At 36.3% G+C, this 23,695-nt stretch overlaps 3 protein-coding genes and 1 pseudogene across 6 annotated transcripts; 3 read left to right on the top strand and 1 right to left on the bottom strand.

Annotated features, from left to right (window-relative positions):
- The first annotated feature begins 58 nt into the window (after positions 1 to 58).
- LOC108991907 (chlorophyll a-b binding protein CP29.3, chloroplastic) lies at positions 59 to 1,689 on the top strand. Its single transcript, XM_018966320.2, has 2 exons — positions 59 to 638; positions 1,152 to 1,689. The coding sequence occupies exons 1-2, from the start codon at positions 123 to 125 to the stop codon at positions 1,470 to 1,472; spliced, it is 837 nt and encodes a 278-aa protein (XP_018821865.1). The 5' UTR covers positions 59 to 122; the 3' UTR covers positions 1,473 to 1,689.
- Positions 1,690 to 3,518: 1,829 nt separating this feature from the next.
- On the top strand, positions 3,519 to 6,362 carry LOC108991873 (protein yippee-like). 4 transcript variants are annotated; one of them, XM_018966271.2, is made up of 6 exons: positions 3,519 to 3,605; positions 3,788 to 3,907; positions 5,064 to 5,107; positions 5,568 to 5,676; positions 5,768 to 5,823; positions 6,152 to 6,362. In XM_018966271.2, the coding sequence occupies exons 2-6, from the start codon at positions 3,812 to 3,814 to the stop codon at positions 6,234 to 6,236; spliced, it is 390 nt and encodes a 129-aa protein (XP_018821816.1). In that variant the 5' UTR covers positions 3,519 to 3,605; positions 3,788 to 3,811; the 3' UTR covers positions 6,237 to 6,362. The 4 variants fall into 4 exon arrangements, with proteins under 4 accessions (XP_018821816.1, XP_018821817.1, XP_035547912.1 ...); XM_018966272.2 differs by having other exon boundaries at positions 3,540 to 3,605; positions 3,806 to 3,907; XM_035692019.1 differs by having other exon boundaries at positions 3,559 to 3,605; positions 3,719 to 3,907.
- Positions 6,363 to 8,012: 1,650 nt separating this feature from the next.
- LOC108991874 lies at positions 8,013 to 13,573 on the bottom strand (annotated as a pseudogene).
- Positions 13,574 to 15,069: 1,496 nt separating this feature from the next.
- Positions 15,070 to 19,542, top strand: LOC108991887 (flocculation protein FLO11-like). Its single transcript, XM_018966291.2, has 5 exons — positions 15,070 to 15,868; positions 16,153 to 16,276; positions 17,240 to 17,354; positions 17,823 to 18,848; positions 19,015 to 19,542. The coding sequence occupies exons 1-5, from the start codon at positions 15,673 to 15,675 to the stop codon at positions 19,270 to 19,272; spliced, it is 1,719 nt and encodes a 572-aa protein (XP_018821836.1). The 5' UTR covers positions 15,070 to 15,672; the 3' UTR covers positions 19,273 to 19,542.
- The last annotated feature ends 4,153 nt before the right edge of the window (positions 19,543 to 23,695 follow it).

Here is a 23,695-nt window from a genome sequence, read left to right as displayed (position 1 = left end):
GCAGATAAGGCAAAAAGATGAGATGTGACCATTCGCAAAATCTACTATATAATATATATACCTCGTATTTGTACGCACACACTGACACCGTCCCTCCTCCCTGCTCCACCACTCCACAAAATATGGCCACCACTATTACAGCTGCCGCCACCTCCTACTTCTTCGGAACTCGTTTCCTTAACCCAAACCCTGGCTCCGGAAGATTCCAAGCCCGCTTCGGGTTCGGGCCATTCGGTGCCAAAAAGTCACCTCCGGCTCCAAAGAAACCTGCCCCAAAGCTGGTCTCGGACCGTCCCGTATGGTTCCCCGGCGCACAACCTCCTGAGTGGCTCGACGGGACCATGGTGGGGGACCGTGGGTTCGACCCTTTCGGGCTCGGGAAGCCGGCGGAGTATTTGCAGTTCGACTTCGACTCGTTGGACCAGAACCTGGCGAAGAACGAGGCCGGTGAGGTGATCGGGACCCGGTCCGAGGTCGCGGAGCTGAATCCGACACCTTTTCAGCCATACTCGGAGGTTTTTGGGTTGCAGAGGTTTAGAGAATGCGAGCTCATCCATGGTAGGTGGGCAATGCTGGGCGCACTTGGTGCCCTTGCTGTCGAGGCTCTCACTGGGGTTGCATGGCAGGACGCAGGAAAGGTAACGCATTATTAATTGTTCTTCAAAGTCATCATAGCTAGCATTGATTTGGCTGGATTTTATTTTCTTTTTATCCAAAAAGAGTTGAAAGAAAGAAAAGTAAAAGTTAATATGGAAAATGTCTCTTGAAGGCCGATAATTAATCCTTAATTCCCTCGCATGGAGGTTGATTTTTTGTCACTCGGTTGAAAGTTTTCTTTGTCGCCTAGTGTCTAGTGACATGGTCCCCTGTATATAGGAGCTGAAGTACCTGGCGCAGCTTTCTGCTCATCGTGTCTTATTGTAAATCCACTCAAAACTTACGGTCGTTGTTGCAGATGACGATGATAAGGGCAGCGACAGAAACGACAGCGATGATGAAAAAGACATAACTTTGTGCAATATTGTTTTTGTTATTAGCTCGTTCTAGTACTTACCCTTAATTAGCTTTTCCTTGCATGGTCAACATTCATGAACTTAACAAAATAAATTCGTGCGTGGGGTTATTTTGATGATCGTGGTGATGATGATCAGGTGGAGTTGGTGGAAGGATCGTCCTACCTAGGTCTCCCGCTTCCATTCTCTTTGACCACACTGATATGGATTGAGGTAATAATTATTGGCTACATTGAAATCCAAAGGAATGCAGAACTCGATCCTGAAAAAAGGCTATATCCCGGAGGCCAGTTCTTCGATCCCCTCGGCTTGGCTGCCGACCCCGACGAGAAGGCCAGGCTTCAGTTGGCAGAGATCAAGCATGGAAGGCTAGCTATGGTGGTCTTCCTCATCTTTGCAATCCAAGCTGCTGCAACTGGCAAAGGACCAATCAGTTTTGTGGCTACCTTTAACAAGTAGGACTAGTGACGTCTCTCACCTTCACAAAGCAGCCATCTTTGAAAATTGAAATATATATTGATCTTCTCCGGATCGGAGTTCCCCCATTTGTCAGTGCTACTCAATAGATAAGCTTCATAAGCATCAATAGCATCTTATGTATGTGAGAAAATCTCCCTCACTTTCTATTAAGAGTAGTAAAATTATAAAATAATGAAGGGTCGTGTTGGGTTTTCTATTTGTCTTTGATGAATAAGTAACTAGTGGTATTCGACAAAGTAAACAACAAAACGTTACATTTGGGTAAAAATAATACACAAGAGATCAAGTAGCGTAGCTGAGAGACGTTGATTGATGGCTCCTAGCTAGCCTCCTATCACCCCTTTTTTTTTGTGGTTTCGTGCTTGATGCTTCCATACGCATTAGTACTAACAGCAATGCATTAAAAGAGGTGAGAAAATGAAATAAAGAAAGAGCTAAATATTATTTTTAGCACTAGAAGAGAAGAATAGAAGGTATAATAAGTTGATTGAGCTAATAAGAAGATGAGACACGTACAGACAAAAAGCAATTGGGAACAATAATTAGTTGAATTTGTCATCAAATGCAGCATTATTGGTGAGGATCGAGCTGTGTGCATGGTAGGTAGGTGGGTTGGTAATATTCCATACCTACTTTTTCATTCACTTTTTATTTATTTATGCCCAACTACTTTTCTCCTGCGCGTAAAAGGTGGAGGGGGGATTAGTTTCTTTTCAAGTTTGGAACTTTTTTATTCAATACTTCAACTCAATACCTCTCTTAAATTTCACCCATCAAGGCCGAATTCCTACTTCTGTTTTGTCGTAAAATATCACTTATTTTTATTTTTATTATATTCCCCCAACCCCTTTTCCAACCTCCTCTTCATATTATGTCATTTTTTATCCAATATTTACGAATTTACACGCCCTAAAAGGATCTGATATATAATTTTAAAGGTTTGTTTGGATACAGAAATTATTTTATTCTATTTAATTATTATAAATTATTTAAATTTTTATATAAAATATAATAAATAATTTAATTTTTTTAATTTTAAAATAAAAATAATATTATAATAATATTTTATTTACTTCATTTAAAACCATCTCACCTCATCTCACTATCCAAACAAGCCAGAAACTAAAATGCATACACATATTCATCATTTTTTCCTATATGAAATGGGGTTAGAAAAAGATAGGTTCTAACAAATCATATTCCTATTAACAAAAACAGCATTTATTACAAATGCTCACTTACTAAAAGCTACCAACAACGACCTTTATCAATTATTAAATTTCTTCGCACGTATAAAATTGCGACATCGGGCATCTCATAATCGGATTTTTATAAGTTGTCCTTTATACACATAACTTGCAAATTTAGATTATTTTTTTGCTCTTTATTTTTAAATAAAGCACAGAAAGTTCACAATAATTAATCTATTTATTAATTAAATAACTGCTTCATTACAGTGAGATTAGACTTGGATATCTGTAGTTATCTACAAGATATGGATATTTTACAATTTTATTATTTAAATATATTCTGATCTGGAGATATAATAGGACGATATTTTTATAATTATTATGTGAAGAATCCTGTTATTTATAAATCGGGTGTTAACATATCATTTATTGTGAAATTTATTAAACTTTAAAAAAATTAAAAAAGGGTTGTAAAATATAATTACAAACATATTGCAAAATGAACAATACTAGGTACAGTCTTCAAATGAAGACTGTAATGTAAGTTTAGACTATTTTAATTTTAAAATTTTTTAAAATTATAAAATTAGCATTCTTAAAATGATATTTTCTCTCATCTAATAATATATTTACATATATAATCTTTATTTAAAGATTGTAAATAAAATTTCTCTTACAAAAAAATATGATCGAAAATATAAGTCGCGAAAAAGTTGTAAAATGGATTGTATTTTTCTTAAAACTAGAAAAAAGAATACTGAAAAGAAAAAAAAAAGTAAACGCCACGTTTGTATTTTTAGGAGCAATCAGGTTCCACTTTCGCGGACAAAGTGGTATTTTAACTAAGTAACGTGATTGCTACTCCGTCCCATTTTATTGCGTCTAAAGACAGAAAGATAATTCCGAAGGTCACAAACCGGAGGTAATATTCAGCGAATCTCTCTCTCTTTCGTTCTCCTCTTAGCATCTCTTTTCGCCTTCTGCACGCATGCTTCATCTGCTTTGATTGCTGACATGCCTTTTTATTCAAGCTAGCGTCTTTCGTCGATTTTCTCAACGACCCTCCATCTGAATTCTCGCGTACTCTCCGAATTTGATTGATAGGTTTTCTTAAAACTCTAGGAAGGCATGGGGAGGTTGTTTGTGGTGAATCTCGAGGGGAAGATCTATAGTTGCAAGCACTGCCGGACCCATCTTGCACTGTGTGAAGACATCGTTTCCAAGGTAATTTTTCATCTCTTACCTCCTTCTAATCAGTTAGATATCTCTAAATTTGTTACAATCTTGGGAAATTTCCATCTGGGTGTTGTTAATTTGTTTGATTTATGCCGGATTTGCTATTTTTATATATTTTTTTTAATGAATTTTGTTTGTTTTTATTTATTTTTTGTTTTTACTTTTTCGGGTGTTGAGTTGTGTGATAACAAGTTGTAATTTGTAGTTTTTTTTCCCTTGGGGATTTTTGTTGTCAGATATGGAGAAGTGAGGTACGATCTATGCAATGAGAGAAAAAAAAGGCTACTTAGGCAATTTAGGCTATTAAAGAGCACTTTTAGCTCATAAACGAGAAGTCGATTTAGGCCTTTCATTTTAATATACATGTGCTCGGTTTCTAAGTGCACATGAAAGCGAGCTTGATGATGCTTCTAAATAATTCCATCTGGGAGACTGTGATTTGATAATTTGTAAGCTGGAAGCTTGGAAGATCTCTATTTGTGCCTCTCTCGTAATTTGTCGATAGCAGGTTATATATTTAATTTAATGTCTTTAGATGAAAAACGGATTTTAAAGCCCAATAAGTGGACGCCACTTCTTCTTTATCTTTAGCATCTTAATGAGGTATAATAATATCAATGATCTCCAGTGGTGTGAAAACTCGGGAAGGTAATTATTTTTTAATTGTTAATGAGAAGTGGATTCACTCTTTTATTCTGGGCACAAGTTGTGCTTCTAAACTTAATCAAATTCTAGTTGTATGAGCAGCCGGCATACAGAGGACTACAAAGGACGACTTTCCTCTGGAACTTCTAATGAGGGAGAGACATCTTTAGCGTTTTGAAAATAATTGTATTGCAAGCACACATACATGCCCTTATGCATGGATATACCAGTCCATGTGTATACATGCACGGATGTATGCTGCCACCAGTCTGATAGAATAGGATGCAGCACTTGTAAAGAGAAATTGCAGATGATCGTAGTCTGTATGTAATATGTGGATGATGCTATTCAATTTTGGTGATAATTAGCATATAATTCTCTCCCCAAAAAAAAACTGTCTACATTTTCAATTTCCACTGTCGAACCATTGCTAATTGGGAGTTTTCAAGAAGCAATTGTTCTGAGTTCTGACTACATGTTTTGCTCATGTTTTATTCAGTCTTTCCACTGCAGGCATGGAAAAGCTTATCTCTTCAATAAGGTGTAAGTTTCCTTGATTTTGGGAACCTCAACATAATACAACACCACCAAATAATCTGCATATAACTAACTTTGAAGTGGACCGACAATCCAAAAAGTTGCCAATGCCACAAGGTGCTAGTTACAAAGTTGTACTAACACTGACCAAGAAAATGCTGTGCCAGTTAAAATAGTTACTGTTTTATGCTTCAAGACACGAGCAAGATGCAGTTTGTATGTCTCTTGCTCGTTCTGGAACTGGCTGAAGATATACATCTTATCAGTTATCTTTATGCTCTACTTAATATATGCATTGATGAAGTTAGTTTATCATCCGGTTGATTATTACTTTATGGGCATCAATCTACATATATCATTTTCTATCTCTTGTCCATCCACTTGATTACAAGAGGAGGAATGAATTTCAAGGGCTTCCCCAGTCACATGCTTGCTTTTCTAATTTTCATCTTCAATGCTTTGACAGAGTGAATGTGTCTGTCGGTGAAAAAGAAGAAAGAGTGATGACGACTGGGATGCACACTGTTGCTGACATATTTTGTGTTGGTTGTGGATCAATAGTAGGGTGGACATATGTAAGATTTAGAGGCATAAATTCAAAATTTTTGGGTCTATATTTGTCCATGTGATAGCTGTTAGTTGTTTTGACGGTGTTTGTTTTTCCAGGAGACTGCCCATGAAAAAAGCCAGAAGTACAAGGAAGGAAAATCTGTGCTTGAGAGGTCAGTAGATATTTGGAGAAATCAAATTCCAATTCTGCATTTTTAAGGTTTTTTTTTTTTTTTTTTGGGGGGGGGGGGGAATAATGTTTGTAGAGTTCATTTTTAAAGGTAGGCAAAATATTGATAGAAGAAGAATTTAAGGAGAAAACAAGAATTTAAAATGATTTGGCCTTAAGAGGCTTGCTTTCACCCTACTAGAAAGCTAATATTTTTATTTATTATGTTGAGTTCATCAAATAATTTAGTGCATAGGGTGAACTTTGTATAGGAAGCTGGTTAAATACAAGTGACAATTCTAACCCATGTGGACTTGGACAATTTTGAGCAGATACAAGGTTTCAGGTCCCGATGGAAGCAATTACTGGGTCAGCCATGGAGCACATATTGGTGGAAGTGATGCAGATGATGCTTAATTACCCTTTATTTAAACACTAGTTGTGAGTGACGTGTAATACACGTTTTCCTAGTGACTAATATTCACAAAGTGTAAAAATAATATGTTTTTTTAAATAAAATTAATTAGTCAATATTTTAACGTACAGAGCAGAAAAATAAATTTTAACAAGCATCATAATGATAACAAAACGTTATAGTAATATGAGTAACATAAAAATTAAAAGATTTTGGATATTCTAGCAATAGTTTTCTTAGCAAAATATATGAATCGTAGAATTTAACCACACTACTCAATAACCCAGATAGCACTAAAAAAATCATTTTATCTAAATAATTTTAGTTAATTAAGAATATTATGAGATTTAAATTATATTAAAAATTTTAATTATTTATATGATTTTATTCTTTTAAAAATATTTAACAAAACTCTATTTTTTATTTAATGATAAAATATTTGTATTTTATAAATTAAAGTTGAAATTATATTTTAATTATCTATTTTAAGTTAGTTTATTTTTAATGTTTTAATGTCCACTGTTGGATCAATTTTGGAGATTCAAGATGAAGGGTTGAGATTTAAAGTCCTAAACCTTAACTTTTTCACTCATTTTTCCCTCTTCCCTCTCTCTCCTCCCTCCCTCCAGTCGCACGCCCCTCTCCCTCTTGATCTCTCTTCTCCTCAGCTCCTCCCAGCACCATCGGTCGCTGTGCCAGCACTAAGCCCAGTCACAAGCGACCTTCCCCACGCCGATCTCATCCCCACATACCTCTCTCTCTCTCCCCTCGCAACAGGCTGAAGTCCGTAGCCCTCTCTCTTCCTCTACACGCATGGGTTTCTCCCCGTAGCGTCGCTGTTAGCCACCCTACGGCACTGCAACACCACTAACAGCCTCGTCCTTTGTCGATGACCCCTCCACGTCCTCTTTTCCTCCAGTCGATAACATTTGATTTGTGATTTGTGTGAAAATTTGTGTGGTGATTTATATGGTAATTTTGTAGTAATTTTGTTGTGAGGATGTATAGAGGGACGCGGATGCAGAAAGGGACGTAAGGGGAATAAGAAAAAAGTAAAACAAATCTACTGTTCATGTATCACTGTTCATTATTGTTCACGTTTATAACAGCTTTTAAGAATAAGGGGGAAATACAAAACACCACCACTGCGTAATGATTGCCCTCTTAAAATCGGTAGGGTAGAATCCATTCCTTTTTTCTCTATTCTAGAATATCCGATCCATCCTCTCTTAATTTCTTCTTAAGCTTGCGGTGGAAGTTTGTTTCTGCACATCCGACGCTTTCAGTTCTTGAGTGCCTTACCTCCATAAAGAAATTGATTCTGCATATTCCCAAATCAGTTCTAAAAAATGTAGTGGTCTGATAAGAAGAATTTGTATATTAATCACAAAGTATAAATTACATGCCAAACATGCTGAACGTGGGGTTGTATAGAAGTCCAGTTCATTTTATGGACTAACTACATGAACCTGGATTAGTAATCTGTACTTCATTATTGGACATTGGACGATTGAGCAAACAAACCAATCCCCAATCGAAGTAAAAGTTAAACTACAACACATCTCGCTTTCGACCTCCCCCTAGTATGATCAACAGAGAACATGGGCAGCTAACTAAGGTTGCGTTTGGATGTTGAATTGAGTTGAGTTAAATTGAGTTGAGATGATAAAATATTGTTAGAATATTATTTTTGAATATTATTATTATTTTGGGATTTGAAAAAGTTGAATTATTTATTATATTTTGTATTGAGATTTGAAAAAAGTTGTAATAATGAGTTGAAATGAGTTGAGAGAGGTTTAGTAACCAAACGAAGCCGCTTCTACTTTGAACATACATCCCTTGCTTGAGATAAAAATTTGAGGGAGTGATCTTTTCAAAATAATCAAATCAAACAAGTGAATAGACCATTCTTGGTCAGCCCAATCAAGCATTATGATGCAGCTTGGTCAGCCCCTCCCATCGGCTTCATGAAGGTTAATTATGATGCAGCTATCTGAGAAAAATTCACTATTATTGCAGGCATATGTAGCAACTCAAAAGGAGAAATTCTTAAATCATGGGCAAAAAGCATCCACCCCTCTCTATGGTGAAGCTCAAGCAGCATTACTGGCAATCCAGGAAACTTTGGCTCTCAAAGCTCAATTTATTTTCCTAGAAGGCGACTCCCAACTTGTACATAAAGCCATCAGTGATAGCCATGAAGACATTGATTGGTCTATCCAAAACATCATTGAGGATTGTCGACACCAACTCAGTCAATTCATGGACTGAAGATCTCTACATGTTTCCAGAAATGCCAACCATAAGGCACATGAACTTGCTCAAAGGGTTGCTAACTCATTAATCAGTACCAGGATCCTGTCACTCATGATTCTCTCTATTGGACTCATACTAGATTTGACCCCACAGAGATCTTCTTTATGTTCTGTATTTATTCTATAACTGTATAACTTTGTTCTCCCTTTTGATTTATATATATGGTTGGTTTGAGCAAAAAAAAAAAGTGAATAGACCATTCGCTCAAACAGCTCTGCACCCACAACATTCATGTATCTACGCAACTGTAACTCCAAGTAACTCCTTTCAGCGGGACCAAACGCTTGTCGTATATCCTTCAGTAGAGAAACAATGCCATAGAGTGAGTAAAAGCACGGAGAATTAAGAAACATAATTCGACTGGTTAGTAATTTCTTCCATTGGACGCAGTTTTTAGTTCCCTATAACTATTTCATTATTAGTGTTGGAGCGGCCTTCTATTAGTGAGAATTTGTGATCAGACGACTAGATTATTTTTCCCTTGACTTATTCTTTGGTTGTTACTCCTATTTTTTCCTCTATTAAATCCAAACGGAAACAATCATTATTACTTCAAAATGAGTAAATATGATATGAGCTGCCTAATTAAACTTCAGTCAAAATGAGAATAATAAGATGCTGTAGAGTCATCAATGCACCAGGTTGACAATGCATACCTTGTATGTATGATTGTATCTCATATGAGATTTATTTGGCCCAATTAAAATATTACAGTTGTCACCAAGTTCTATTTCAGTTGAAGCCTGATCACTGCTTTTCGGGACTGATTCTCGGAGCTTTCATATCCAGTATCAATCATTTCTTCTTCCTCATCCTTAAAAACATCATTCGAGTCTTGGTGAAGGATGTCAACAGGATGCGTTTCCATGACTTGTGAGAAATGGGAGGTGGTGAGGATTCTCCATTTTGTAAGATCTCAAAATCTGATAAGACTATATATGGCTTTCTGTCAAGCAAAGGCCCGGCAATATCAAAGGGGACCCATCTAGAAACAAGCTTTCAGTTTTGTAAGCCAAGAATATGCTAAGAGTATCTCAGATGATCTGAGTTTATCTGTAAATAGTAGTGAGTTAAGATGTTTGAATGAGTTTCGTGTAAGAGCGTCGGTCCATCAATGATTGGTTTGTTGTAGTAGGGATGGAATAATTATGGGAAGTTGAAAAAGTAGTGAGTCACATCAATGATTCGTCTTCTCAATAAACAATGACGAAAAAACACATGACCCACTTGAGATCACTTCATATGGGGCATACTTGTGTGCGCTTGGATGCTGAGTATAGTCTAATGTATGGAACTACCTCAGTATCTAAACATAACCTAAAACTTTGAACGCCACATAGACAAGCAAAAAGTGATTAGGACTAAATGCAGCAAAACAGATCCACTTTTGAGATCTGAAAGGTGGGAAGTAAATTGTTTTATCCTTGTTTTGTTTGTTTGTTTTGATGGTGGGAAACAATATCTGGATGGTGCAACCACGTTCTCAAATCTCTAGGTAAATATTCTCTATTACAAATTTCTTGTATTTTTTTATAAGTAATCTCCAGGAATTTTACATACAATATATTTTTCTCTCAGGTGTGTCTTGATCATTGACTCTGGTTTTACTCACGAATGTCAGAAGTTTCTCAAACCAAAACTTAAGAGCTAGTGATGGGGATGAATGGTGATGCGTTATAACTTTGTAAGATAGATAAAGTAGAGAAGGGAAACAGTTGATAGATATAGAACTTACTGGTAACGAAGAGGATAGAGAAGCTCGGATGGGAGATATGCTGCTTTATATCTCATCTTACTGCAGGAATGAATATAATAGCCAAGATAGTAATATTGAAGACTAGGGCAATGGGCTTGATTTTCTCTGACCCAACCTATTTCTTGCAGGGCTGAGTACTTCCCTAGTGATAGGAAGGCAAAGTCTGGGTCCCAGAACAGGTATTTACTTGACAAACATCTAGGGAGGATATCTATTACACCAACTACAACTAGCCTACCATCAATCACATATTGCTGATGGAAAGAACCAAAGCCACAATTAGGAATGATACCATCACCAATTGATGGAACAAATACTAAGGGAGTGTTGACCAAAAAGCTTCGGTATGAGCTTTCAGTGACATGATCTGGTGTATCATTTTGCACTTTAATCTAATATTGCCTATATAAAGCAAATTCTTCTGGATCGAAATTGGATCTTTTCAAAAGTATCTCAAGCCTCCGCCTTTTCCCCTGAGGTTGTTCGGTGCTCTTCTTCAAGCATCACTTTTTACTTGCACAACCTGCTCCAGATTTAGAACTTGAATGAATTTCAACACTTCCATCTGATGAAGATTTCTTGCTAGCAGAATAAAAATTTATGTGTCCATTGCAAGCCTTGATTAACAGATTATAAGTTTCTGCCAGGTGACTTAAAGAACTTGCCAGTTTTTCTGTAATATATTTTGGGGACAACTCATCTTCTTCTGCAGAGTGTCTTGATAGTTTCGGCTGATGTTTATCACATGTAGTACAGCAGATCTTCTGATCCTTTAATTAGTAGCTTCCTTTTGGCTTGTGCAACCGCTTTGACAGATGCTTTTGGCAATTGAATATCATAATGATATTCTCCACTTTCCTTAAATGTGAGTATTGCATTTTCAATTTGGTCAGACAAATAATTCAGTAGTTGTTCTGCTTTGTTATTCGTCTCATTGTTACTGGACAACAATTCCTTTGTGGACGAGCTTGAAACTTCATTACCTACACAGCATGATGTATCCTTAGAAGGTGGATCATCTATTAGGTTAATTGGTTTCTGAATATCCAATGTGCCATCTAAAAACCTAGGCATGACAGGCTGTCAGTACCCTATACAGAACAAAATTCAGAATAAGATAAGTTGTGCCTACAAATAAGAGCTAACTAGCAACATCAAGCAAATCAGTTTTCTGATATTGAAGGAGGATGTCACCAGCTATCGCAATCTACTAAAATCCCTAGGAAAACCCAAATAGAAAAGAAAACCCATGGTCTAATCTGAGAAATAAGTGAGAAAATATTTGACATATTAGTAGGAAGAAAATACTCATTAGATGAGATCATCTTAACTTCCGAAGTTTGATCCTCTAATAAAGGTCAAAATACACCCCTTTCAACTCTTTAAGTCATTATGGATGCTCAACAATCAGGATAGCTCAAATTTTCTAGTAGAGATAATATTAAATTAATGACAATATCTTCAGTTAGAGCATAGTATAAAAGCTAGTAAATAATAAAGTATAAGCTAATAAAAGAATATGAGTTGCAAATGACTAAACATACAAAAACTTAGGTTACCTTTGCATTCGTCTAGACACCCGGAGTTGCTCTTTAGAAGGAAAAAAATCAGTCGCCCGCAAACGAATACTGTAAGAAAGGCAGCATGTTGTTTCCATGTCAGGTTTGTAGAGAAATGAGCCAGATCTCCTCCAACCTTGGTCAAGAAGATCTACCAAAGGGCTAATAGATTTATTAAAGGGCAGTCAAGACATAATCATAACTAGTAGAAGTGTTGAAAACTTGAAGTAATGGATATCTTATTACAGTTACAAAACAATGAGAGCCAGCAAACCAGAAAACAGAAGAGAAAATAACCATTTAACCCCGACATATGTGATGACAATGATAAAAGAAAATCTTTGTTATGCATTGCAATATCACAATATTCATCTGTACGCTCTAGAGGCACTTATCACAATGTCATTACTCACACTAAATATCCTATTTAATTAGGCACGGACATCATGGAAATTTTTTAAACATAAAATCTGTAACATAACAAAAATAACTAAGTTTTTTCTCTAGACCCACATTATTCTCATTCAAGGAGATAAATGATGGCCCTCAATGGTATTACCGGGGCATCCAGGGATTGGGGGAAGACTTCATAGATAGACGTAACACTACAATTGCCATGGCACCATTATATATCACATATAGTGTAGACTAGTGAGACAACCACAAAATTCCCGATGGCACCGCAAGGTCATGCCACTTCAAAGTTTGATGTTGGGTAACAATGAAAAAATGTGATCCTTTTCTGGAACAATAATCAACTGACTGATATCTGCATGCAAATAACAAGTGTTTGCTTTGCAACATAGAGCAAGAAGCTGCTTCCACCTTGGTAGTCATCAACCGTGATTCTATTCGCCCACAAACCTGCAAAAGAAAAGAGAAACAAGAAGAAAAAACTAAATGAGAAGCCTTTTACCTTGCTCGTGTTTGTTTTAGACAAAGAATGGTGAAATAAACATGTATGTGTGTACAACACAAGTGCACAAGCACGCATGTATGTTTGAAAATGTGTGTGGGTGCAAAAACTAGTCTATTCACTTTTCAAAATCCAAATGGGAAACTATTTTTTTACGGACAACCCCTATTCAATATGAACAAACGATCTTTTGTCTTCAATATCTCAATATTACATAATATGAGCGCCTTTGCATGAGTCACTGCCTGTGCTAAATTGTCAACAACAGACGCCTCTCTGATCCAGTTTTTTCCAATATTATGTCAAAGAATGATCAATGGACGAGGAATGCTCACGAAGCTCAATTCTTTCGGGTGAATTTGCAAATACTCATAGTAACCACCTTAGTTGAGCAAAATTAACATATCAATAAGTCCTCACAAGCGTACGCACTTTCACGCATAGAAACTAAATAAAGATTCGTCCAAAATTCAACAAACGCATCATTTCCCAATTAACAAAGGAATAAACCCCTGATGAACACAGAATAATAACTAAGAATAAACAGTTTGTTCAATCACAACCAAATCTTAAACTAACAATTCAACATATATATATTATACAATAAATAACAATAATTAATAAATAGAAAGAAAGACGGACCATGAGACATGCTGGTGCGACCGGGGCGTCTGCAATAGCCGCAAGAGCTTTTGTGCCTTCCGTAGTCTGCCACAATGCTTTCCCCTCTGCTACTGCTAAAGCCGCTACTGCTACTGCAACCATCGCTCCTCATATTCCCCGCCACTAAACGACTTCGGCGAACACCACTAGACCCTTCGTTTCTGTCAAAATTCTGTGTCCCAGACTCCCAGCAAAAGTAATCTGAGATTCGATCGCACCCTTGTTTACCGTTGTTATTTTCCCTGTAAAAATATTACTCTCCAGTCTCCACACCCACGTCAGCAAAATTAATACGCAACTTGCGGATGCATAGAAAAAGTGTATAATACAATCAGAGTCGTTACACACAGAAGTACTGACATTTAAAATATATATAATTTTAATTTTTATCCTCATATTTTACGAAAATATAAAAATAAAATAATATATTTTTAAGTGGTGTGTAAGAGTATGAGACTTATATTTAAAATTTTTTATACAATCTATATATCTCAATTTTAGAACATGCTTGAATAATGATATGAGATTAGATGAATTGAGATGATTTATAAATAATAATAAAATTATTAATTAAAATAAGATGAAATAACCTCCGTGTCCAAACGGACACTTTCAATAGTGCTAAATAATAGAGTAAGTCTGGTACATTTTTTTTTAAATGTAGGATTTATTATTAGAAAAATAATTTTTCATGTGCATATTAGATTTAATTATTTAAAAAAAAAAAAAAACGCTAAATTTACACATTCTATAATTTTATTTAATATTACTTTTAATAATTTTATATCAGAGTAAAAAAAAATGATAGTTACAGTCGTAAGTGCGCAAGTATCGTGTAATTATTTTAAAAAAATGAATAAATACGAGATCCACGTAAAAAAATTAATTAATTTTTTTATAGTGGATCTCACTATTTTTTACAACGACTACACGACGCTTACACACTTCATAACTATATATAACATCGTTCCAATAAAAATCATATCAAAAGTTGCACACACGATGGTCGTAGAGAGAGACAACCTAAGGGGGGAATGGGGATACACACAGCAATTGTAGGTATCTCCCCTGGTCGGCTTGGTTTTTTACTCGTAGAGGAGGCTACATGTGAACGATCCCACGATGGCCGAGGACTCGAGCTTGTCTTGACATCATCTTACTGGTCGCTCACCCTCTTTATGTCCCTCAGCTTGAGACCGACCCCATGCAACAATCAGCCTTTAGAGAGATCTATTATCTATATGTTGATTACATATGCTTCTAACACTTTTCATAGTCGTCTTGAGCAGACACCAACCACCGTCGTTTCAGCTGAGGTTCAACCTCTCTCTTATGCAAGAAAGGCATATTCATCTTGCTTTTAGTTTTGGGCCATTTTATCATCGTGGGTCTTCGGCCTAATTCGGCTTTATTGTATTGGGCCTTTTGCTCCAGTTTAGCTGTTGCATAGCTTCTACCAACGCCCTTTGCAAGTCTTCTTCAGACTTCTTGTTATTAAATAATAAAGTTTGTTAAGAAAAAAACTGAAAAAGCGTATCAAACAGAATTATAGAATAAATTAGGGGTAAAACTGCAATACACCGTTTCAAAATTCAAAAGGAGCTTCGACGAAAGAAAAACAGGAGTAGTAGGACAGGGTATTATCGTCATTACCTGCCCAACCAAATGCCCAACCTGAAAACGTAGGCTTTAAGTGATAGAAACCACGAGAGCTGTAGGTCCAAGCCCCTTTCTTTTCTCCTTTTCGGACTCCAAACCCCACCTATTTACCATTTAATGCCACTTCTCCTCTTTCTCTCTCTACTGTGAAATCTCAGACATCTGTCCTCGGCTTCGTTCAGCTTCATTGACGGTTCCTTCAAACTCAATCTCTACCTCCTCTAGGTTTCAGCTTCACTCCGCTACGATGGAGGTTTTCGTAAGCTGAAGATACTCTCTCTCAAGCTCTCAATCTTTTTGACAAGTCCCTGGCATTGGATGAGGTCAAAGTTCTTGTTCGGACAAAGTCTTATAAAATGTGTAGATTGCGCTTTGGGTTTCAGATCTAATTCTTGCTGCTTGTGGTTTAAAGAAAGTGTTTGGTGTTGTAGAAGTTTCTGCGGCGGTTAGCGGCGGGAATGATAGGCTAAGTAGGTTTTCGCTTAGGGATTTGGGGCTTTCTTTGCTTTGATCTGAATTTTTTTTTGTTTCTAATTTCGGGGGGGTCGTGAGCTAGGGTTTTAGCGATGAATCGGAGTTTTAGGGCTCAGGAATCGCAAATGCAAGCGGCGATGAGGCAGAGACAGCAGCAGTTGGGAGGTCTTAGGGCCTCGAGGATGAATGAGAAGGAAGAGGAGCTCGCACTGTTCCTTGAGATGAAGAAGCGCGAGAAGGAACGGAATGACCTTCTAAACAACTCCGAAGACTTCGATGCGCCTTTAGGTACAGATTTCTTCAAGTTTTGTTGGGAAATTTTGCGCTTCTGAGGGCTTTAAAAGTGTACAAAATGTATCGTGATCGTTCTCATGTCGATGCTATTCATAAAACGTCGAATTACATAAAAGATAGGTTTTGCTATGGTTCTCTACTGGGTTTGTATTCTTCTTCAATTAGGCTGCTAACGTGGTCTATATTTGCAGTTGTGTGAACTTTTGATATATGCAGCAAGAGCAATTCGTCTTGATGATTGATATCGTGTTTGTAATTCGGTGTCGTTCCTATTGCAGGATCAAAACCCGGAACTTCTCCAATATTTAATATTTCATCCTCGATGGCGGCGCTGGCGCCACCACGCAAGACCAGTACTGACGATTTCCTCAATTCTGACAATGATAAAAATGACTATGATTGGTAATGTGCTTATTTCCTTTTACATTCGTATTGTAAGGTTTGCTAATTTTAGTTGAGTTTCCGTTTTCTCATGTGGGTTCTAGTCATCACTAGCTGAGATTGATTCCAGAGAGCAAATAATTTTTCTTAAGTCTTCCTTGTGCAAATTAACATAGTTTCAGTTAGGGCTAGATTTTTGTCATCCCACTTGTCATCGCAATTTCACTGGGTCTTACTCTTGGTTTGACGTTTCAGAAGCAGTATTAACTTGAATTATGGGATGTAGTTCCAAATAATTTTTTCCTTGTAAAAATAAAGGATCTACATCCCCCAAACCAAATGAAGAAGAAAAGAAACTTGTTTGATATGTAGGACAATCAACCCTTAGGGGTTGGCTCAAGTGGTAAAGGCTTTGGGTTTGGGGGTATGCTTCCCCTAGGTCTAAGGCTCAAATCCCCTTGGATGCAAACAATCTCCAGGGGCCATCGGACTGGGGGATTTTAATTTTTTCCTTTGAATTACCTAAGGTGCACTTGTGGGAAACTCCTTGCCAAGGGCATGTGCACCCCCGGGATTAGTCGGGATGCTGTTCCTAGACACACGGTGCCAATAAAAAAAAAAAGATACGTAGGACAATTTTTATTAATGAGCAAGAGGTGCCACTAAGTACACGGTAAGCATACATTAGAGAAACCTACGTGGAAGAAGAGAACATTTTTTGTAGTTATTGATATTTATGTGTAGGTGATGGAAGTGGATACATTGTGGATTTGATTGAAAGACATTTTCAAAGGTTCTAACTTCTATCGTCAGAATGAAAAAAATCTTGTGATCCTCAAAAAGAAAATTTGTTTTAGTTTTTCTGCCATAGAAATTTTGTAATGTCATACTGTGATGTTATTTATTTATTTTTTACATATATGTAACTAGGTGTCAATGAGTGTTATTTTAGCCAATATCAATAGAGTTTTCTTCTATTTTCAGGCTTCTAACCCCTCCTGGAACACCTCTATTTCCTTCATTGGAGGTGGGATCCCAAAAGACAATAATGAGTCAGCTTGGTACCCCAAAGGCTCGCCCCACTGTGCTGAAGTCTAGGGTAAGCAGTTATAAAAGTTTCATAGTTTATACACTTCTGTCCTCAGTGAATGATGGCTGTTTGAGGTTCTGAATTTCACATGTGCATTTATCTGAACATTCAAACTCTTGGTACCAATTCAAATATTGCTTGTCTACTGTTATTATCAAAAAATATATATCTTGTCTGACAGTGTTCTTTCGATTACTTGAATTGAAAATTTCACAGTTTTAGGAATATTAAGCTATTTTAAGACCTTAGTTTCGTTTGAAGTTGATACTTATAAAAAAAAAATTATGTTGAAGTTAAAGATTGTTGTAGTTCCCCCCTGAAATAATGATGTTTTTTCTCAAATATATCTAAAGTCTTTGAAATTCAATGGCCATGAGGCAATTTTAATGGCATTTCGGTATTTAGTATTTCGAGGTTAACATTATGCTTGAATTCATGATGCCAATATGGGAAGTCATTCCTTTGTGCTTTTTGTAGTTAGCAAACCTACAGCCAGAGCCTACTACAAGGAGCAACTTAATATCTAAACCAGCAGCTTCTTCCCCTGGGTTGAACAATTCTAGTGCTGGGACTCGCAGGCCTTCATCGTCAGGGGGTCCAGGATCAAGACCTGCAACACCAACCGGGCGTCCCATATTGACCACGACATCGAAACCTTCAAGATCCTCAACACCTACATCAAGAGCGACCTTGTCTTCAACTAGGCCCTCAGTTTCTATTACTAAGCCCACAGTTCCTGCAGCTAAGTCAACGCTACCTGCAAATAAGTCCACAGTTCCTGCAGCTAAGCCCGCAGTACAAGCACGATCCTCTACACCTTTATCCAGATCTACATCAAGATCTTCAACTCCAACTGCCAGACCTACTTTAACTCCATCCAAGTCCACATCAAGGGCGGCAACACCCACTAGGCGACCATCCACACCATTGAGTACAGCCAATGTATCTGCTCCTTCAATTAAATCATCTTCTTCAGTTTCAAAGCCAGCTCCAACATCATCAAGAAATTCCGTGCCATCACGTGGCACTTCCCCAACAGTGAAGTCCAGGCCATGGAAACCCTCGGAGATGCCTGGTTTCTCACTTGATGCGCCACCGAATTTAAGGACATCAGTTCCTGAAAGGCCACTATCAGCAACAAGGGGTAGGCCTGGACAACCTAGTTCTCGATCTTCCTCCATTGAGCCTGGTTCTAATGGAAGACCAAGACGGCAATCATGCTCTCCTTCAAGAGGACGGGTCCCCACGAAACATGCGAGTGGTGGCTCTGTTCCTGCAGTGAATCGCGGTTATTCTAAAGTTAATGACAATGTGAGCCCAGTCTTAATTGGAACGAAAATGGTTGAAAGGGTAATAAACATGCGGAAACTGGCACCGCCAAAGCAGGATGACAAGCATTCTCCTTGTGGTAATCTCTCAGGAAAGTCGTCCTCATCCCCTGACAGTTCAGGCTTTGGAAGAACGCTTTCAAAGAAATCCCTGGATATGGCTATAAGGCATATGGTAAGTATATTCTTTCCATGTTATGAGCATTTGCATTGGCATCAGTTCAGTGCAGATTCTCCGATGTCATTACAAAAGTTTCCGTGGCATGAGATTCTCATCCCTCGTTCATTTGTTCATTCTTGTTTTCAAAAGCAATTCTCTGATTCAAGTTTCACTCGAGCAGGATATAAGGCGAAGCATTCCAGGTAATTTACGGCCATTGATGACAAATATTCCAGCATCATCTATGTACAGTGTAAGGTCCGGGCCTTCACGAAGCAGAGCTATTAGTGTTTCAGACTCTCCTCTTGCCACGAGCAGCAATGCTAGTTCTGAAGTTAGCGTGAACAATAATGGCTTATGTTTAGATGGGAGTGAACTAGAAGACGAGATTGGCAGTGAGCGAGGTGGTCGATCACCTGCTTGTGTGCGGGGCAGGTGATAGTTCTAAGGCCTATTATCCTGAGATATAACTGCATTGTAGTCGCCCTATAATCTCATTTCATTTTGAATCTGAATCATTCTGACTGCTAAAGAGAATCCACTTTCTCAAATGACCTGACCGAAGTCATGCTTCTACGATTAATGTAAAGTTATTGGAATTGTTGGGATTTGAGAGATGATGTAATTCATGGTTGTTCCACTAGGGAAACTCGATATGTACTGAACAGTCCTACGCATTCTGTTATTTGTTGTGTACTTTCTTTGGAAAGTTTGGACCCTTGTCATTGAAAACTAGGAAGTAGAAACTCAAATTACTTTCTCAACCGCTTTCCTTCCTGATTAAAGATCACCATTCTCATACCTCGCTGAGACAAACATTCAAAACTAAACTATAAACAATATGTTAAAGAAATACACGAAATTGGAATCACGTTAAGATCTTAACATGCTTCTCCAGTGTAGACTACAATGGTAATGAATTCAATGCACTAGTTTTCGAAATTAAGGAAAATGGAAGCCTAGAGAAGTGGCTGCATCCAGATGACGATGGAAATCAACCAAGAAATTTGAATCTTCTTCAAAGACTGGATATTGCAATTGATGTCGCTTCTGCACTACTTTTATCTTCATGACCACCTTCAAACACCAATTATTCATTGTGATTCAAAGCCAAGCAACGTTCTTCTCGACAATGACACGATTACTCATGATGGTGATTTTGGTTTGGCAAGGCTCCTCTCTACAACCAATAATGTTTCCCAAAACCAAACCAGCACGGTTGGAATAAAGGGTTCCCTTGGCTACACTGCTACATTTAAATAATTTTTAAGATTTTAAAATCTTCCATATCATGATCATAGCTAGTTGACAAGAATCACTAATAGCTAGTTAACATTTTCTAAATTTACACCCACATTTCCTAAAATGTACCCATTAAAATTTTAAAAATATGAGAGCTAAAAAATGGTCTACACAGTAAAGGTCACCCTGTTTTTTTTTTTTTTTTAATTTTTTTACTTTTATATTACATTAGTGTATTATTTTTATTTTGTTTTATTTATTTATAGTATTTTTTTCATATTTTTATTATAACTTCAGGGTATTTACATAATTTTATATTTGTGGTAAGTGTATATAGTCAATCTACTTAAAAATTTAGGGTTCAAAATGAGAAAATGTGAATGTTTGGGACACAAATTGTTGCTTTTGAGTACAATTTGAAAAAATTGTGGTTGTTTAGGGGTGCAAACTAGAATTTTCAAAAACATTAAATTTGTATATTTTTGAAGTACTTGTCAAGCAGCTATGAGAAATCATTTTCACATTAATTATGCAAGTGAAAAATATGAATTGCAGACTGCGGAAATGGGTGGTGAGGCGTGAAGACCGGGAGATGCCTATGGCTACGGGATATTTCTGTTGGAGATGTTCACGGGATTCGGAAAATGAGTAATGCTATATACAGTTATAGAATGCATAAATATTATGTAATCGTTTTGAAAAAAAGTAAAATCTACTTATAAAAAATTAATTTCTTATTATGTGAATATTTTATTTATTTATTTTTTTCAAAACGATTGTACACACTCATTCACTAATGATTGCAACTATCATTTTCTTTTGAAAAAGAGACCCACCGACAAAATGTTTAAAGATGGGAGTCGGGCTACAGAGTAGCCGCTCACTTTGACGTTTTGTAATTTTTTTGTTCATATTTTTTTAATATTTTTAAAAAATAAAAAAATACATCAATATATTTACAATTATTTCTTTAATCATTAAATAAAAAAAAAAATACATCAATAATTTTTTTTTTCCCGAGCCGTCAAGTATAACGGTACAACTTGAGTAGTAATATAGTTTTTTCCTTAAAATGGTTTCAGCCTCCACAACTTTGTTAAGATGGCATTGCCAGAAAGAGTAGAGCAGATTCTGGATATAAACCTTTTCACAAGAGACGTAAATGACATAGCAAAGGCTACAGAAGAAGATAGCTTCGAGTAATGATAATCACAACGATACTGAGGCGGAAGAAGAAAGAATCCAGGACTAGGAACCTAAGCGCTTTGAGTGCTGATGCACAGAAGTGATTACTTTCAAAATTGTGGAATTATATATACAAGCACAAATAAGCCTTACCTTGAAACGTCTCAGTTTCCCATCATTTTTGTCAGACCTCTCAAGCACAAAACTTTGATGGGTTGACCAAACAGTTTTGGCTGCGTGTGGTGAACCTGGTAACGTACTTGGTAAGAAGAAATTCTTACAAACACGTCTAAGACATTCTTACAAACACGTATTGGGCATGTCGAAACGGACATTATATATGCAGGCTTAGTTGAAGAACGTATTAAGATCAGATATACGGTGAATCTGGTGATGTACCGAGTTGGATACGATACTGCAATACATTTTGACTCTCGAAAATATACCAAATTACTCTTCCAGATCACAAAGCACATGGCTTTCTTCATCTACCTGCACAAGTCCAATTTCTAGTGTTCTTGTTAAGATAAATACACTAAACCAAAGGTTTCCATCTTTTATTTAAGATTACAGGCAGTTCTTCCTAGGACCAAAACATCATGCTAAAGTCTCCCTGCCTCATTCAAGTCCCGATTTTCTTTCCCTAGTGTTCAAGAGTAGGAGTCGTTTTCGTTTCTTGTATAAAGCAATTTGTGCTCACGAAATATTCACGTTAGTACAAATAAGTTTTTATATTTTTCTTTAAGCAGTTTTATAAATATAAATATAAATTCATTAATAAGCACTCCATTAATCATTAAGAAAAAAGAAAATGATAGGGGATCCCTCTCCTGCTCACATTTTTTTATTTTTTATTTAGTAATTTTTACTTAGTGATTAAGAAAATATTATTTAATAATATTGTGATTTTTTTTAAATATTTAAAAGAGTTAAAAAAAATGATGTGAAAAAAAAACAAAAAATATTTCAAACTTTTTTTTCACATCATTTTTATAATACTTTTAAATATTTTTTAAAAAAGAAAAAAAAATACAATATTATTAAACAATATTTTCTTAATCACTAAATAAAAAAAATTTAAACAAAAAAGGGAGCGGGAGCCAAAAAAATAAAAATAAAAAATATATATGAGTGGACACATTTGGTGGATATATTTAATAGTCATACTATTATTTTTCTAAACTTTTTACTCCCCCTACTTTAGAATTAATAAAAGAATAGTAATATGCTTACTACCTCCAACCATCCGTTGATTATTTCCTTTATTTTTTTAAGTTTCTTTCTTTTTAGTTGCATCACTCCTCTATTCCGCTGCAGGCATTTTTTTTTTTTTTTAGTTTTACTTAATGGTTAAATAAGTAACCCAAGTTGTATATTTTTTTAATTTTTTTTAATAATTAAAAATGTTAAAAAAATTAAAAATAAAAATAAAAGTTCCAAATACACTATAAGAGCACGCTGGACATAAGTAGATGAGTGAAAAGTAGAGTTCTACAAGCGAATTTCTGACAGATGAGTGTAGAGGAGTAGATGATTGTCTGGATTGATGCGGAGAGCTTCTGAGCTTAAAAGAAAGAAACTAAAAAAATAATATTAGTAAATGAGTGATAGAAAGTAGTAAGGTTGTATTTGGATGTTGAAGTGAGTTGAGTTGAGTTGAGATGATAAAATATTGTTAGAATATTATTTTTTAATATTATTATTATTTTGAGATTTGAAAAAATTGAATTGTTTATTGTATTTTGTATTGGAATTTGAAAAAATTGTAATGATGAGTTGAGATGAGTTTGGTTAGTATAATCAACGAAGACTATGAAGATCTTTCGGAACCACTAACCAAATCCAAGGAAATAAAAATAGACATAGAGTCTTAGTTTCAGAGAAATCAATCCACGACGAAGAAGGAGAAACCTGGGAGCCGATCCGTCTGCGGGTTTTTAAGAATTCATAGAACAACAACCAACACAATTTCTAAGAATTCTTCCAAAACAACAGCCAAGAACTAACTCCCACAGACCTGTCTAGCAGCCCCAAAGCATCGAAACCCTCTTGGCTTGCCTTGCAAATCCTTAAGTATATCTAAATCCTTATTAGTCTATCTATTCATATGAAAAATATAATGTATTTCTAAAAATATTAAAATTATTTTTTATAATTAAATAAACAGGCCCCATCATGCTCTACTTCATTTTTTTTACGACTCCAGTGTTGGTCACTCAGTCTGGCTGCTTCGATCTGGTAGTGGTGGCAGCAGTTGGTGGAAAGAAGCAGCAAGAAGAATTCGTCTGATGGTAGAGGGAAGTATTGCAAGAGGCTTCGGTGGACTACAGAATGAGGAAGGGATTTCACATGTTGTGCATTTTCATATTATCAAGTGTGGACATATATATAGTATATGAAGAAAAATGCTACTTGCAACCGCCTTGGGGAACCCC

The sequence above is a fragment of the Juglans regia genome, chromosome 7 (genome assembly GCF_001411555.2).
Source record: "Juglans regia cultivar Chandler chromosome 7, Walnut 2.0, whole genome shotgun sequence".
NCBI classification, from domain to species: Eukaryota; Viridiplantae; Streptophyta; class Magnoliopsida; order Fagales; family Juglandaceae; genus Juglans; species Juglans regia.
The sequence above is the reverse complement of the archived record's forward strand: the minus strand, read 5'-3'. Positions and strand labels throughout refer to the sequence as shown.